This window comes from Triticum urartu, chromosome 3 (assembly GCF_003073215.2).
Source record: "Triticum urartu cultivar G1812 chromosome 3, Tu2.1, whole genome shotgun sequence".
Classification (NCBI taxonomy): domain Eukaryota; kingdom Viridiplantae; phylum Streptophyta; class Magnoliopsida; order Poales; family Poaceae; genus Triticum; species Triticum urartu.
This window is the reverse complement of record NC_053024.1, coordinates 159,681,658-159,696,953: the sequence shown is the minus strand read 5'-3', so window position 1 is coordinate 159,696,953 and position 15,296 is coordinate 159,681,658. Positions and strand designations below refer to the sequence as shown.

General features: G+C 42.7%; 1 protein-coding gene across 1 annotated transcript; it reads left to right on the top strand.

Moving 5' to 3' along the window:
• The first annotated feature begins 10,757 nt into the window (after positions 1-10,757).
• LOC125543402 (triose phosphate/phosphate translocator TPT, chloroplastic-like) lies at positions 10,758-14,860 on the top strand. The gene is made up of 12 exons (XM_048706731.1): positions 10,758-11,135; positions 11,439-11,507; positions 11,624-11,689; positions 11,801-11,879; positions 12,431-12,551; positions 12,646-12,741; positions 13,009-13,121; positions 13,228-13,305; positions 13,390-13,506; positions 13,742-13,841; positions 13,957-14,057; positions 14,518-14,860. The coding sequence occupies exons 1-12, from the start codon at positions 10,882-10,884 to the stop codon at positions 14,530-14,532; spliced, it is 1,209 nt and encodes a 402-aa protein (XP_048562688.1). The 5' UTR covers positions 10,758-10,881; the 3' UTR covers positions 14,533-14,860.
• Positions 14,861-15,296: the final 436 nt, after the last annotated feature.

Genomic DNA, 15,296 nt, shown 5'->3' with positions numbered 1-15,296 from the left:
CCTCGAAACATCTCATATGTTTCGCGACGTTTCAAAACGTCTTCGGTGCCTCAACTCTAAACCGTTTAACTGAACTATCACGTAGTTATCAAAATGTGTATGTCTGATGTTCGCAACATCCACAGACGACGTTCGAGGTTTAGCACACTGAACGGTGCATTAAGGACATAAGCCTTCTATGAAGCAATGAGGAAAATCCTCAGTTTACGGACCTAGTCCGCATAATTGCTACTATCAACTTTCAACTAAATTTTCTCTAGGAACATATCTAAACAGTAGAACTGAAGCGCGAGCTACGACATAATTTGCGAAGACCTTTTGACTATGTTCAGGATAATTAAGTTCATCTTATGAACTCCCACTCAGATAGACATCCCTCTAGTCATCTAAGTGATTACATGATCCGAGTCAACTAGGCCGTGTCCGATCATCACGTGAGACGGACTAGTCATCATCGGTGAACATCTTCATGTTGATCGTATCTGCCATACGACTCATGCTCGACCTTTCGGTCTTTTGTGTTCCGAGGCCATGTCTGTACACATGCTAGGCTCATCAAGTCAACCTAAGTGTTTCGCGTGTGTAAATCTGTCTTACACCCGTTGTATGTGAACGTTAGAATCTATCACACCTGATCATCACGTGGTGCTTCGAAACAACGAACTGTCGCAACGGTGCACAATTAGGGGGAACACTTTCTTGAAATTATTATGAGGGATCATCTTATTTACTACCGTCGTTCTAAGCAAACAAGATGCAAAAACATGATAAACATCACATGCAATCAAATAGTGACATGATATGGCCAATATCATATAGCTCCTTTGATCTCCATCTTGGGGCTCCATGATCATCTTGTCACCGGCATGACACCATGATCTCCATCATCATGATCTCCATCATCGTGTCTCCATGAAGTTGTCTCGCCAACTTATTACTTCTACTACTATGGCTACCGGTTAGCAATAAAGTAAAGTAATTACAAGGCGTTGTTCATTGACACGCAGGTCATATAATAAATAAAGACAACTCCTATGGCTCCTGCCGGTTGTCATACTCATCGACATGCAAGTCGTGATTCCTATTACAAGAACATGATCAATCTCATACATCACATATCATTCATCACATTCTTCTTGGCCATATCACATCACATAGCATACCCTGCAAAAACAAGTTAGACGTCCTCTAATTGTTGTTTGCATGTTTTACGTGGCTGCTGTGGGTTTCTAGCAAGAACGTTTCTTACCTACGCAAAAACCACAACGTGATATGCCAATTGCTATTTACCCTTCATAAGGACCCTTTTCATCGAATCCGATCCGACTAAAGTGGGAGAGACAGACACCCGCTAGCCACCTTATGCAACTAGTGCATGTCAGTCGGTGGAACCAGTCTCACGTAAGAGTACGTGTAAGGTCGGTCCGGGCCGCTTCATCCCACAATGCCACCGAATCAAGATTGGACTAGTAACGGTAAGCATATTGAACAAAATCAACGCCCACAACTACTTTGTGTTCTACTCGTGCATAGAAACTACGCATAGACCTAGCTCATGATGCCACTGTTGGGGAACGTAGCATAAATTCAAAATTTTCCTACGTGTCACCAAGATCTATCTATGGAGTCATCTAGCAACGAGGGAGGAGTGGATCTACATACCCTTGTAGATCGCGCGCGGAAGCATTCAAGAGAACGGGGTTGATGGAGTCGTACTCGTCGTGATCCAAATCACCGATGATCCTAGCGCCGAACGGACGGCACCTCCGTGTTCAACACACGTACGGAGCAGCGACGTCTCCTCCTTCTTGATCCAGCAAGGGGAAGGAGAGTTTGAGGAAGATGGCTCCAGCAGCAGCACGACGGCGTGGTGGTGGTGGAGCTGCAGTACTCCGGCAAGGCTTCACCAAGCTCTATGGAGGAGGAGGATGTGTTGGAGAGGAAGAGGGAGGCACCAAAGGCGTAGGTTGAGAGGCCCTCCTTCCCCCACTATATATAGGGAGCCTAGGGGGGCCCGGCCCTAGGAGATCCAATCTCCTAGGGGGGCGGCGGCCAAGGGAGGAATCCCTCCTCCCCAAGGCACCTAGGAGGTGCCTTCCCCCTTTGGGACTCTTCCCTTCCTTATCTCTTGGCGCATGGGCCTTTTGGGGCTGGTGCCCTTGGCCCATATAGGACAAGGCGCACCCCCTACAGCCCATGTGGCCCCCCAGGGCAGGTGGCCCCACCCGGTGGACCCCCGAGACCCTTCCGGTGGTCCCGGTACAATACCGGTGACCCCGAAACTTGTCCCGATGGCCGAAATAGCACTTCCTATATATAATTCTTTACCTCCGGACCATTCCGGAACTCCTCGTGACGTCCGGGATCTCATCCGGGACTCCGAACAACATTCGGGTTACTGCATATACATATCCCTACAACCCTAGCGTCACCGAACCTTAAGTGTGTAGACCCTACGGGTTCGGGAGACATGTAGACATGACCGAGATCGCTCTCCGGTCAATAACCAACAGCGGGATCTGGATACCCATGTTGGCTCCCACATGCTCCTCGATGATCTCATCGGATGAACCACGATGTCAAGGACTTAATCAATCCCGTATACAATTCCCTTTGTCTAGCGGTACGATACTTGCCCGAGATTCGATCGTCGGTATCCCGATACCTTGTTCAATCTCGTTACCGGCAAGTCTCTTTTACTCGTTCCATAACACATCATCCCGTGATCAACTCCTTGATCACATTGTGCACATTATGATGATGTCCTACCGAGTGGGCCCAGAGACACCTCTCCGTTTACACGGAGTGACAAATCCCAGTCTCGATTCGTGCCAACCCAACAGACACTTTCGGAGATACCCGTAGTGCACCTTTATAGTCACCCAGTTATGTTGTGACGTTTGGTACACCCAAAGCACTCCTACGGTATCCGGGAGTTGCACAATCTCATGGTCTAAGGAAATGATACTTGACATTAGAAAAGCTTTAGCATACGAACTACACGATCTTGTGCTATGCTTAGGATTGGGTCTTGTCCATCACATCATTCTCCTAATGATGTGATCCTGTTATCAATGACATCCAATGTCCATGGTCAGGAAACCGTAACCATCTATTGATCAACGAGCTAGTCAACTAGAGGCTTACTAGGGACATGGTGTTGTCTATGTATCCACACATGTATCTGAGTTTCCTATCAATACAATTCTAGCATGGATAATAAACGATTATCATGAACAAGGAAATATAATAATAACTAATTTATTATTGCCTCTAGGGCATATTTCCAACTGAAAGCAATGGCAATAAAACTGAACAATCAATATGCTAAGCTAATGGATGGGTCTTGTCCATCACATCATTCTCCTAATGATGTGATCTCGTTATCAAATGACAACTCATGTCCATGGTTAGGAAACTTAACCATCTTTGATTAACGAGCTAGTCTAGTAGAGGCTTACTAGGGACACGTTGTTTTGTCTATGTATCCACACATGTATGAAGTTTCCGGTTAATACAATTCCTTCAGTTTCTTCTTTTAGAAACTGAAGGAAATATGCCCTAAAGTCTTTACTAGGAAATATAAAATAACAACTTTATTATTGCCTCTAGGGCATATTTCCTTTAGTTTCTTCTTTTAGAATGCTGACAGAATATTGGAGAAGAGTGCCTTATTAAGCAATGGTAAATGAAGTAATGGAGATAAGGTTCAGGATAGTGAGACATCCTTGTTGGTCTCCAACAAAGCTGATGAAACAGCTAAGGAAAACTATCTTGAAGATAGTGAGACAACCCCAAAGTCATGTCTTGGTGTAGTGTTCGAGTTACTGGCCACTACCGCTGGCACAAGCTATTCAAACTCACTGTCTGGATCAGTTCGGTTTCTTGAGTCTCAACTACAAGCTGAAAGACATTGATCAGTTGTATTTGATGACCCGACCATAACGGACCATTAATAGGTCATATTTGATGACGCTATGAAAACAGCCCAACGGGTTAACGGGCCATAAACAGGCCAACTGTAACCACTGGCTGAATTTAGCCCACAAGCGGAACAGGCCAGTAATGGACCGTAAGTAACCGAATTCTGAAAATGAGCCCAAGAATAAATGGGCCCTTAAAAGGCCAGAAGTTAACATGGGCTGGAAACAGTCGACGGAATAATGGGCCGTTAATGGGTATAAAGCAATACACTGTTCATTACAGGCCAGTTTCACCACAGGTCGTTAATGGGCTAAGAGTTACAAAGGGCTTCATATGGGCCGAAAGACGTCATGGGCCATACATGGGCCAGAAGTTACAACGGGCTGGAATCATATTGGACGGCCCAAATGACGCTATTGGGCCTAATTCAGATAGGCCATAATGGGTCGCGAGTTAGCGGGCTGTAAATGGGCTAGATGCGAACAAGCCGTTAACAGGCTTTCCGTGGGCCGACCCGCTACCTTTTGACTAAGTAAAATGGGCCGGCCTTTTCATCGGAATGGGTCTCTCTAGGGTTGTGTCATGTGTCGACGTATCATAGGCGCCTCTTGTCCAATGACTGGATGACATCTGTCCCAGCGCTGAGCCGACATGTGGTTATCGGATCCAAACCGAAACCCGATAGCTTAACGGCGATCCGTTACGGTGGATGCCATGTGTCGGTTACCCTTGACGAAAACACTTCTATGATGCGCCATTTATCATCATGGAAGTGGACACTTCCGTGATGATAATTTTGGTATTGTCATGGAACATTTCTACGACAACACAGGTATGACTATCTTGATTCTGTCATAAAATCGTCATGGATGTACATGCATGACAGAAAACGTGACCTACTATGATAGACACGTATCATTACGGAAGTGTATTTTTTTGTAGTGGTGATTTTTTTGCTAAGTTCTTACAACTCTCATTCTTGAACTGTTAGCTTTTGAGTTGTAACACTTAAAACTTGATGGTCGTCTGCCACTTTTTCTGCTACCGTTTGATGTGATGATAAATCCCGCGTGAAGTCATTATGTAGACGCCCATTTCTCATTGTGCATTTCATTATCTTCATTACATTTGTATATGCATGATGAATTGTCTTCATGTGTTGAAGAGGATCTCCATAAAGCAAAACCTGCCATGTGCATTTGCATTTAAAGGCAAAAAAAAATTATATGCACATCTTCAGGGGGAGCCTCTTCTAACCTATGCAGCCAATGCCCATGTATTTTAACTTTCACATACTTTTATCCCCGTTGAAAACTTCAACCAGTTTGTCATCAATCGCCAAAAGGGGGGAGATTGTAAGTGCATCTAGTGCCACCCCTAGTTGGTTTTGGAGTATTGATGACAAACATGGTTGAGGGACTAATGTGTTTGTGAGAATTGCAGGATAACATAGGTAGAAGTCCCTCATTGATTTGATTTTCCTACCAGAGATGACCCCTAAAAATGTATGAAGACATTGAAGACAATGGTGGTTCGTGAAGACATTCACATTGAAGATAATGACGTGTGAAGACATTCACTTGAAGACTATGGAGTGCGTAGACATAGTTTCTTTCGTAGTTTCCTTTTCTTCTTTATTGAGTCATAGGAACCATTGAACTGTTAAGTGGGGTCCAAGTGAACAAAGTCGGATGACTCATGTGATGCTTAACCAAAATCCTATGTCTTCGAGCGAAGACAATGAGAGCAAGTCTTATCCAGAGTTGGATGAGTCAGCTTTGCTTGTAGCCCAAGCCCCGCGTCTGTTTGAAATCTGACGGTTGGACACGTGTCGGTTCCTTAGTGGCCCAGGGTCATTTCATACATATCATGTCGGGTTGCCTCCTGGCTATAAATAGCCCACCCCCTACACCATAAATTGGTGGTTGCTCAGAGTTAGTGCACGGCTTTTGTCGTTTGAGAGCAACCCACCTCTGAAGCCCTTTGAGAGAGAGATCCTTGCGAGGACAAAGCCCCAAACACCCAGAGTCGAAGAGTGTTAGGCATCACTGAAGTCTTTATGTCCGTGTGACCTCAAGACTTGTTACACTTGAGGACTGTGCATCCTCCAGTCGGTTAGGCGTCACGTTCTGAGGATTCAAGAGTCATTGTGTATCGCCGGTGAACGAAGTCTGTGAAGGTTTGGAAGTCTACCTTGAAGACTTATCAGAGTGATTGGGCGAGGACGGGGTGTCCTTAGCTCAAGGGGAATAAGGTGAAGACATAGTCTTCTGAGTTCAATCTCAGCCTCCCTAACCAGACATACAGTTGTCACAGCAACTGGAAATGGTCTACCAAATCCTTGTCTTCACCAAGCTACTGGTTCTATCCCCTACCTTCTTTACATTTCAGTTTGTCTTCGTGAAGTCATTGCTTGCTTGCCTGATCTGTTTGACTTCACTGTGCGAAGACTATTACATGTGTGGCTTCATACTGTCTTCCATTCTGATCTGTTCTACCTAGCTGCCATTTGTCTTCGTGCTTTCTCTATATTGCTTACTTGACTATGGTCTGTCTAGGGTATTTTATCTTCCACTTCATACCATGTTACTTCAACTTGATTGATTGTCTTCAAATACCTCGTGTTTTGAAAACTTTCATAAAAATCGCCTATTCACCCCCCCCCCCTCTAGTTGATAACTAGCATTTTCATTTTTATTCCATTACTTCTTTTAGATATTTCCTCTTAACCACTTCCTCCACGAACTGGCCTAAACGTTACCTGTCTGGAATATGGTTTAGTGCCATGCATTGATATGATATTATGCACATCAAATATGTTGCCTTAGTACAAATGGCTGAACATATTCCTTTGATCGTAAATTAACACCAAATATCTCGTATGCACGTACATTCAGGTCTCTTTCTAAAAGCAAAGTACTCATGTAAATGTAAAATTATTTGATAGACATAATTGGACCAGTTCCATATTTGCTTCATTTTGCCACACACACACACACACACCACACACACACACACACACATATATATATATATATATATATATATATATATATATATTGATGCGTACACATGGGACTGACAATATTTAAGTGCTATTTTCTGAAGTTATTGTTCATGCTCACCACTATATAAAAGAAGAAAGTATGATTTTGTTCAGTTATTATTTAAATGGTGTGCCTATTAGGATCGCTAGCATGCCCACAATTTAAACATGTCTAGTAGTATGATCTACCATCTCTTAGGTCATGCATATAGCATATGAAAGTATCAATTTAATTATGTCAATGATAAGCACACCGATTTAAATTTGTTGCAAATCTATAACGCAACGCAATGTATCTAAAAAGGGAAATAGGAATACTCTATGTTGTTTGATAAGAGGTGTTTTAATTTGGGCCTGAGCATAATCGGCAAGTTTATTTTCCCAAAGAAAAAAATATATACATAAGAACTTGAACCCCCATACTTGACCGCGCACCAAATAGGATTGCGCTTTCAGCTGGCCCAGTGACCTGTTTATATGGGTCTATGTCCATAGCTTTCTTCTTTCTTTTACTTTTTTTATATTCTCTATTTGATTTTTTTTCTTTTGTCCTGTCTGATATTATTTATCTATTTATTACTAGTATTTCACTTTTTGTGACCATGTTATTCTATTTAAATAACGTATCGTTACTTTTATATTTTGATTTGATTTTGTGCGTGTTCAATACATGCATATTTCACGCTAATACAAACTCATTTCTCTGGAAGTCATGAACATATTTTTAAAATACACGAATATTTATTTTGAAATATATGAGTATTTGTTTTGAAACACATTACTATTTTTATTTTAACAATTTATTATTAAAATAATTGAATAGTTAGAATATATAAATATTTTATATACTACACAATTTTCATGTGTCTACAAAAACATTGTCCTAGAATAGCAACGAAACATTATGTAAAAGACATGGAAATGTTATTTCTCCATATATATACGAATATATTTAACATCTCAAATGTATTTGTTTGAGCCATGGAGATGTTTTAATGATACTTTGAAATATAAAAATATTTTTAGAATATTGAGTTGCTCACTGGTAAATCCTATTTGGCGCTCGATGCAACAGATTGTCGATGGAACGCGCACCATGTGCCTTTCTGGTCTTGGCCCATTCTGTTTTCATCCTTTTTTGGTTCCTTTTTCTAAAAGAAACTTTCATTTTCTGTTCTTTTTTTATTACAATTTTTCTGGCTTTTTTGTTTTCATTTTCATTGACTTATGATTGTTTTCATTTTGTTTGGACGTGAGCGTTATTTCCACAATATATGAACATACATTCACATTTATGATTTATTTTTTAAAAGATATGACTTTCTTTGAAAGATGCATGAATATTTCTTTGTGCATTTTTGTAAAAAAAATGAGCATGTATATCTACTTACGTGGACACTTTTTAAAAGTTTCCATAACATAAATTTTTATTAAAAAATACTTTTCCTAAAATTGTTGAATGTAAAACCAATTTTTTTTTTGAACAGCAACAAGCTAAAAGTGTCACGTGATGGGCGTCCCATTTAGGAGGCATCATGCAATCACCCAGCAGTCCCTTCACACACCGGACAAGACCCGCGAGTCCAAATGGGACAGATTTTAATGTATGACATATGCGCATTATGCGTGGGTTTTCTGCTAGAATTTTTCACACCCTTTGTATGTATATTTTCATGAATTTGAAGATGCTACATTACTGTTGCACCCATGGAGCTTTTTTTAGTGTCAAGGGGGCGGGGCGGGGAGGCGCCTCCCATGAATATTTTTATTTTATAAAAATGCTAACCTTGTGGCTTGGGAAAGAGTTTGTAGGGGTTTAGCGAGAGGAAAGTTGGTCGCGTTATATATATGGGGGTTCAAGTTCTTATATATATGGGGGTCAAATCGTTATACATAAGAACCTGTCTGGCCCCTAAGTTCGGAAGATCTCAAGCGATTTGACCAAAACTTGAGATCGTCCCTAATATTTAGACATGCTATTGGGGTGGGTACATTTTGCTACCTAGACACCTTTGCATTTCTAGCATCCCATATTTTCCACATAGTGATGAGCAGAACGAAGGTGGCGATTGCCTGGAAAACCATGTGCTGGATCTACTGTCTAGATGTTGTCGAAGGGGCTGGCCGAGGGGACGATGTTGATAGCGTGTCAAACATTCCTTGCAGTGGTGCAAGTGAAGAAGAAATGAACTTATGTACTTAATCATGGTATTGCATGTAGGGCAGTCCATGGATCATGGAAGCAATGATTTTCTTTTTCTTTGTGCAGGTTTTGGCGTGTGTTCAGTCGATCGAGGTAAAGGAGCCAACCAAAAATCTTAACCTTTGAAGAAACTTTGGAAGCCTAGATGGCCTCTTGCTTGGGGTTTGTAATCCGTTGCATGATAGATTTGTAAGCTCACTTGATGGTGAAGTTGGAGCCATCAAGCAACATTCTCCTATCGCTAATTTGTTGCCACCGGGATTAGCAGATTACGCAAGGCAAGTTCGCTGCCATCATGTAGCATGATACTATCTAGCCTAGCATGTTGGTTGGTGTGGTGATTGAATAGAGCTGGAACGTAGTTGCCAGTGGTTCACGCAGAAGTCAATTCTCAAACTACTCCAAACCAAATATGTTTAACTTTGAGGTTTCTTGCAGATGGACTTATGAAAAAAGAAGAAAAACATTGTTGGTAGAGTTTTTTTGTTTTGACAGAGACTTGTTGCTTCAATCGGGTGCGAGCTTAAAAGCGTAAATACAAAATCATTGTGTCAAATCAGACGATGACTGAGCTCGACCTTTTTAAATAAGAGAAATCAAAGCATCCTCTTTCCACCAACTTTAGTTTTGTTTATTTTACAATTTTTGACTAGTGCACGCATATTTACTTTTATAAGACGTTTCCAGTGACCTAATACATCTTACTCCCTCCTTCCATTTATATAGGGCCTAATGCTTTTTTCAAGACCGTCTTTGACTATTGACAAGATTAATAGTACATGACATGCATAATATAAAAATTATATCATTGAAAGCTTCTTTTACATACGAATTTGACGATGTGCTTTGTGTAAATTACATGTTAGATATTATTGCTTTAACATTTGGTAAAAGTTAGCCTCAAAAAATGCATTAGACCTTATATAGATGAAAGGAGGGAGTACAAAAGTTTACAGAGGGAATATCACAGTGGGAACTGGGAAGGAATAAAGCGGCCAAAATGATATGTCGGCTCAGTCTTTCGGAGATGCTCATAGGATAAAGTGTGCGTGTGTGCGTTCATAGGGGTGAGTGTATGCGCGTGTATATGAGCGCTTGTGTCTGTACTGATGCTAAAAAAATACATCTTACTCCAAAAGTTTACAGAGGGAATATCACAGTGGGGAGGAATAAAGCGGCCAAAATGCTATATTCCGCCAAGTAAACGAAAATGAAGGGAGTTATAAGCGGCAAAATGTGCCATAGCTTTCGAGCAGGAGGCCGATTCCCGTGCCACGAGCTAACAATAATAGGCATAAAATGGTTACATTTCCCATCGGGAAATAGTAGCTTTTGGATCTTCCCCGGCATTGTGTGGACGCCGGCCACTACTTTCCAAGCCCGGCCTCACGAGCATCACCGCGTCGACGTCCGATTCCCGTCCCGGTCCAAAACCTTCTCCCATTTCGCGCAGCGGGGCCGCGCCCGGACGGCGACGTCCGCCCCGCCCCGCCCCGCCCGACCCGACCCCGTCCCGTCCTCTCCTCTCGTCTCCTTCCCCAAACTCTATCGGCAATCGGTGCGGCCTATCCTCCCCCGCGCGCGTCTCCGCCACCCAAATCCCTCCGCTCCCACCCATAAACTTATCCAAAACCGGCCGCCCCACCCCGCTCCAGCCCAGCCCCGCGCCCAACGCGATCGCCCCAGGCCTCCCCGCGCTGCTGCAGCAATGCCGGCCCTCGGGACGCTCTCCGCCGGCGGCGCCGCCGCCGGCGTCGCAGGCCTGCTCCGCCTCCGCCGCGGCCCCGCCCTCGCCTCGCCCCTGCCGGCCGCCGCCCGCGCTGGCGCCGTCCACGACGGCGCCCAGCTCGTCTGGGGCCGCCAGCTCCGCCCGGCCCTCGTCCTCCCCGCCGGCCTGCTCCCGCTCCAGGCCTCCAAGAGGCTCACGCTCCGCCCGCCCGCCGCCTCCGCCGAGCCCGCCGGGTGAGTGATCGTTCTCTACCGCCACGTCTGCACGCTGGAAGCTTCTGGAAACGCCTCTGGCCGGCCGTTTTGTTTAGTTGCACACAGTTTGGTTTCCTCGCTCCCACGCGCCGCGCGGAAAAAAAAATTCACCCACATTTGCGCCGCTGCACATGCGAGCGGCACGACTTCAAATATTCTGGTCCCACCTGCAGCCACACTGATCGCTGATCGGTGGGGCTCACAGCCACAAAATCCGTGCTCTGTGCGTGGGAGTGCGCTTTTAACAATTTTATTACTTTCTGATGACTGTGGTTGCAACAGGGAGGCCAAGTCGCCAGGGTTGCTGGAGAAGTACCCTGCAATCACCACCGGCTTCTTCTTCTTCATGTGGTACGTTCTCGCTGCCTCACTCAACAGCAACACGGCCACCCTTTGGCTTTCGTGGATCGATCTTGCAGTGATTTTATTCAGCTAATTTGTGCATTCTGGCGCAAGTGATCCTGCAGGTACTTCCTGAACGTCATATTCAACATCCTCAACAAGAAGATCTACAACTACTTCCCCTACCCATAGTAAGTGTGTCATATGCTGATATGCATCCTTGCCTTTGTTTTGAAACGATGAAGATCAGCGACTGTGACTGGGTTGCAACTTACACTGGAAAATGGCACTGCTGATTGCAGCTTTGTTTCGGTGATCCATCTACTTGTGGGAGTTGTGTACTGCCTCCTCAGCTGGGCCGTTGGTCTCCCGAAGCGTGCGGTAATTCGAACCATCTTGCTGTAGCATTGTGTTTTCTTTGAGAATTCACACAGTGGTCAGAATGGTCCTCAGTTGATGGGTCTCCTGTAAATTCATAAAAGTTCAGCGGCCTCACTGAGACTGTAGGAACAAAGATTTCATAAAAGTTTCATATTGTTCAACTGATAGGCTTCCTGTAAATTTCATTATAATGTTGCACTCATGGATCATATGCCACTGCCATGTTTAAGCCTCTGCATAAAATGTAGGAAATCTTACAATTTCTGGTTTTAAAAAAGAATTGCAGTTGTTAAGTAAATTGTAGAGACTCTTTATTTGAACCGTAAAGCAAATCTGTTGTTCTTTGTGTGGTCAATGAGCTTAAACTAAACTTGATCCACCCTTCATCTTTTCATACATTAGAAAAGTATGCGTTCATTAGAATAGCATGCCTCTATATTGACAACATATTAGAAGAATTTATCATATCAATAGCTGCTTCTGATCAAGGCCATGTTTCTTATCTTGAAATTTGCATAAAAATTAACACAAATTACCGCTATCTTCCGTAGCCTATCAATGCAACGCTCCTGAAGCTGCTCTTTCCGGTGGCATTGTGCCATGCTCTTGGTCATGTCACAAGCAACGTGTCCTTTGCTACTGTTGCAGTCTCGTTTGCCCACACTATTAAAGGTGCCTCTTTCATGTGCAGATTTCAGTTTGGAGTTCTCTTGTCCCTTTTCTGTTTTATATGCTAATTCTTCTGTGTTACATAATTGCTATGCAGCTTTGGAGCCCTTCTTCAATGCAGCTGCTACCCAGTTTGTCCTTGGACAGACAGTTCCCTTGTCTCTGTGGTTGTCTCTTGCCCCTGTTGTGCTTGGTAATTTCTCAATTAAGCCTTCTGTTACCAGTTTGCTAGTAAAGCTGTAGAAATTAATTTTTAGTATAAGAAACCAGTTAAAATTATTGGATACAGTGATTAAAAGACCGATAATACCTTGATCAGACAAGTTTCTCTAGTGGCACAATTCCTTTCCTGTCATTGTTATCATTTTTCACTTGATAGCATGTGCTAAATAGTACTAGTAACTTCTTTGGTCCATGCCTTTTTCTTCTTCAACCTATTTAACTACTTGAACATGACCAGGTGTTTCAATGGCATCCCTCACTGAACTGTCATTTAGCTGGAAGGGTTTCATCAATGCTATGATCTCTAACATCTCGTTCACTTACCGGAGTATTTATTCCAAGAAAGCCATGGTTTGTGCCTGTTTTCTTCTTGTCGCTTGACTCCTCATCTTTTGTTGCCTTTTGGGCTGTTGCTGTTCAATTCCTTTGTTTTTACTAACCATTTTTGTCGTTGCAGACTGACATGGATAGCACCAACGTGTATGCTTACATCTCAATAATTGCTCTAGTTGTCTGCATACCACCTGCACTTATTGTAAGTGTGATAAATATAGCCCAAACAAAAAAGGTTTCTTGTGTTATGCTTCACGTTTCTTATTTTGAATGACCAACCTTGCAGATTGAAGGACCACAGCTAATGCAGTATGGATTAAACGATGCAATTGCAAAAGTAGGAATGACAAAATTTGTATCAGATCTTTTCCTGGTGGGATTGTTCTACCATCTCTATAATCAGGTAACCAGTTGCATAGGCTCTTGTTGGAATAATTAGGTGTGGCATTTGAGCTTTCTCATGGCATTACACCATACCATTTGTAATAACATGAGCCATACAATGACTTTACCGGCATCTGTTTCTTATGCAATGTAGAGATCAACATTTAGCAGCAGTTGATCGTGATGTTGCCAGACTAGCACATTCCATTTTTGATGGTTTCATCTGTTATAATCCGTTACATGGCTCATGGCAGATTGCTACAAACACTTTGGAACGGGTGGCCCCTCTGACACATGCTGTTGGCAATGTGTTAAAAAGGGTTTTCGTCATTGGTTTCTCGATCATCATTTTTGGTAAATAAAATGTCCCATTATTTATTATGACTAAATATTATTTGCCCAATTGTCCTTTTTTCTGTGGCATGGGTTTATGCCTAGTTTTAACCCTTGCTAAATCTTGTGTGAGCAGGCAACAAAATTACCACACAGACTGGAATCGGGACTTGCGTTGCAATAGCTGGTGTTGCCCTCTACTCGTACATCAAAGCTAAGATCGAGGAGGAGAAAAGGGTAAGCTTCCCCTCAATTATTCCAGTATCTCCTAATCTGAATACATGTAAAGAGGAACCAATATGAGCTGTTTCTAACTGGAATATGATTATACAGCTTTGGCAACACTGAACGACCAAATAAATTGAAAGTTTTCTTGATTAATCCAAGCAACATAACATATTTTTCTGTTCTTGGTTACCCCAGGAAAGGTAATTTACTAAAAATAATTCTTCCTCTTGGTTACCCCAAGAACATATCGCATATTTTTCTAATCAACCAAGACCCTCAAAAGGTCAAAATCAGCTAGTCAAAGAGTATAAATAACAAGATGAAAACCTTTCAACAATTGGATTGGTATGGTCAATGCTAACCATGGTTGTAGAGAAGACAAATATGGAGTTATAAACATTTTTTCCTTGTATGATCCAAGAGCCATGTTAATGCCGCAATCTTATTTATCTTGCTCAAATCTTTGCAGGCGAAGGCCGCCTGATGAGGTGACTGCTGTGAATATGGTCTGATGGTTTCCGGCGCTCGAGTTGCATTGCCTCGGAGACGACATGGACGGATCTCTTCTTCGTTATTTGTTTTTTGTTTTTCAGTTATCTGCTAAAGTGTTCCCTTGTGAGGTCGAACAGCTACATTGCAGATGGTAAGACTGGTTGTTTCCATCAGATGAGAGAGCTCAGATGTGCAGTAATAAACGCTCGTATTTGTAAAGGCTTTTCGTTTTGTGTGTGAGAACCGAGTTATCTTCTTTGTACCCTTCCTTTCGTTAGTTCTTCTGCTATGCAATGTTGGACTCAGACCATCAAGTCTTCTGTGCTGTGTCTCTAGCTCTCTTTTTTTTTTTACTTTCTGACACGCCTCGTCAGTTAGACCATATACACTCATCCTCCATACACACGTTTGATATGCAAGTTTAGCAGAGAATGGTGTTAGGGCATCTCGACCCTCAAAATGGTCACAGGTATTTGCCTGGGGCCTCTCCAGACTCGTCCGTAGACATGAATACAGAAGCCGACCATCCAATGATGTCCCTTAAATGCCCATCTTTGTTTTTTTCCCCAAGTCCGCAATACTCAAGATAATAATAGAAAATGGCATATTTCATCAATAAATAACATGTAAGTATCCCCTAGTACAACAATAGTTTAAATATAAATATTACATCTGAGATAACTGGATGTTCAACAAGTTTTTCAAATTCATCGATTTTAAATTCAACAATACTTGAGTCAACCGCATATGTCGTCT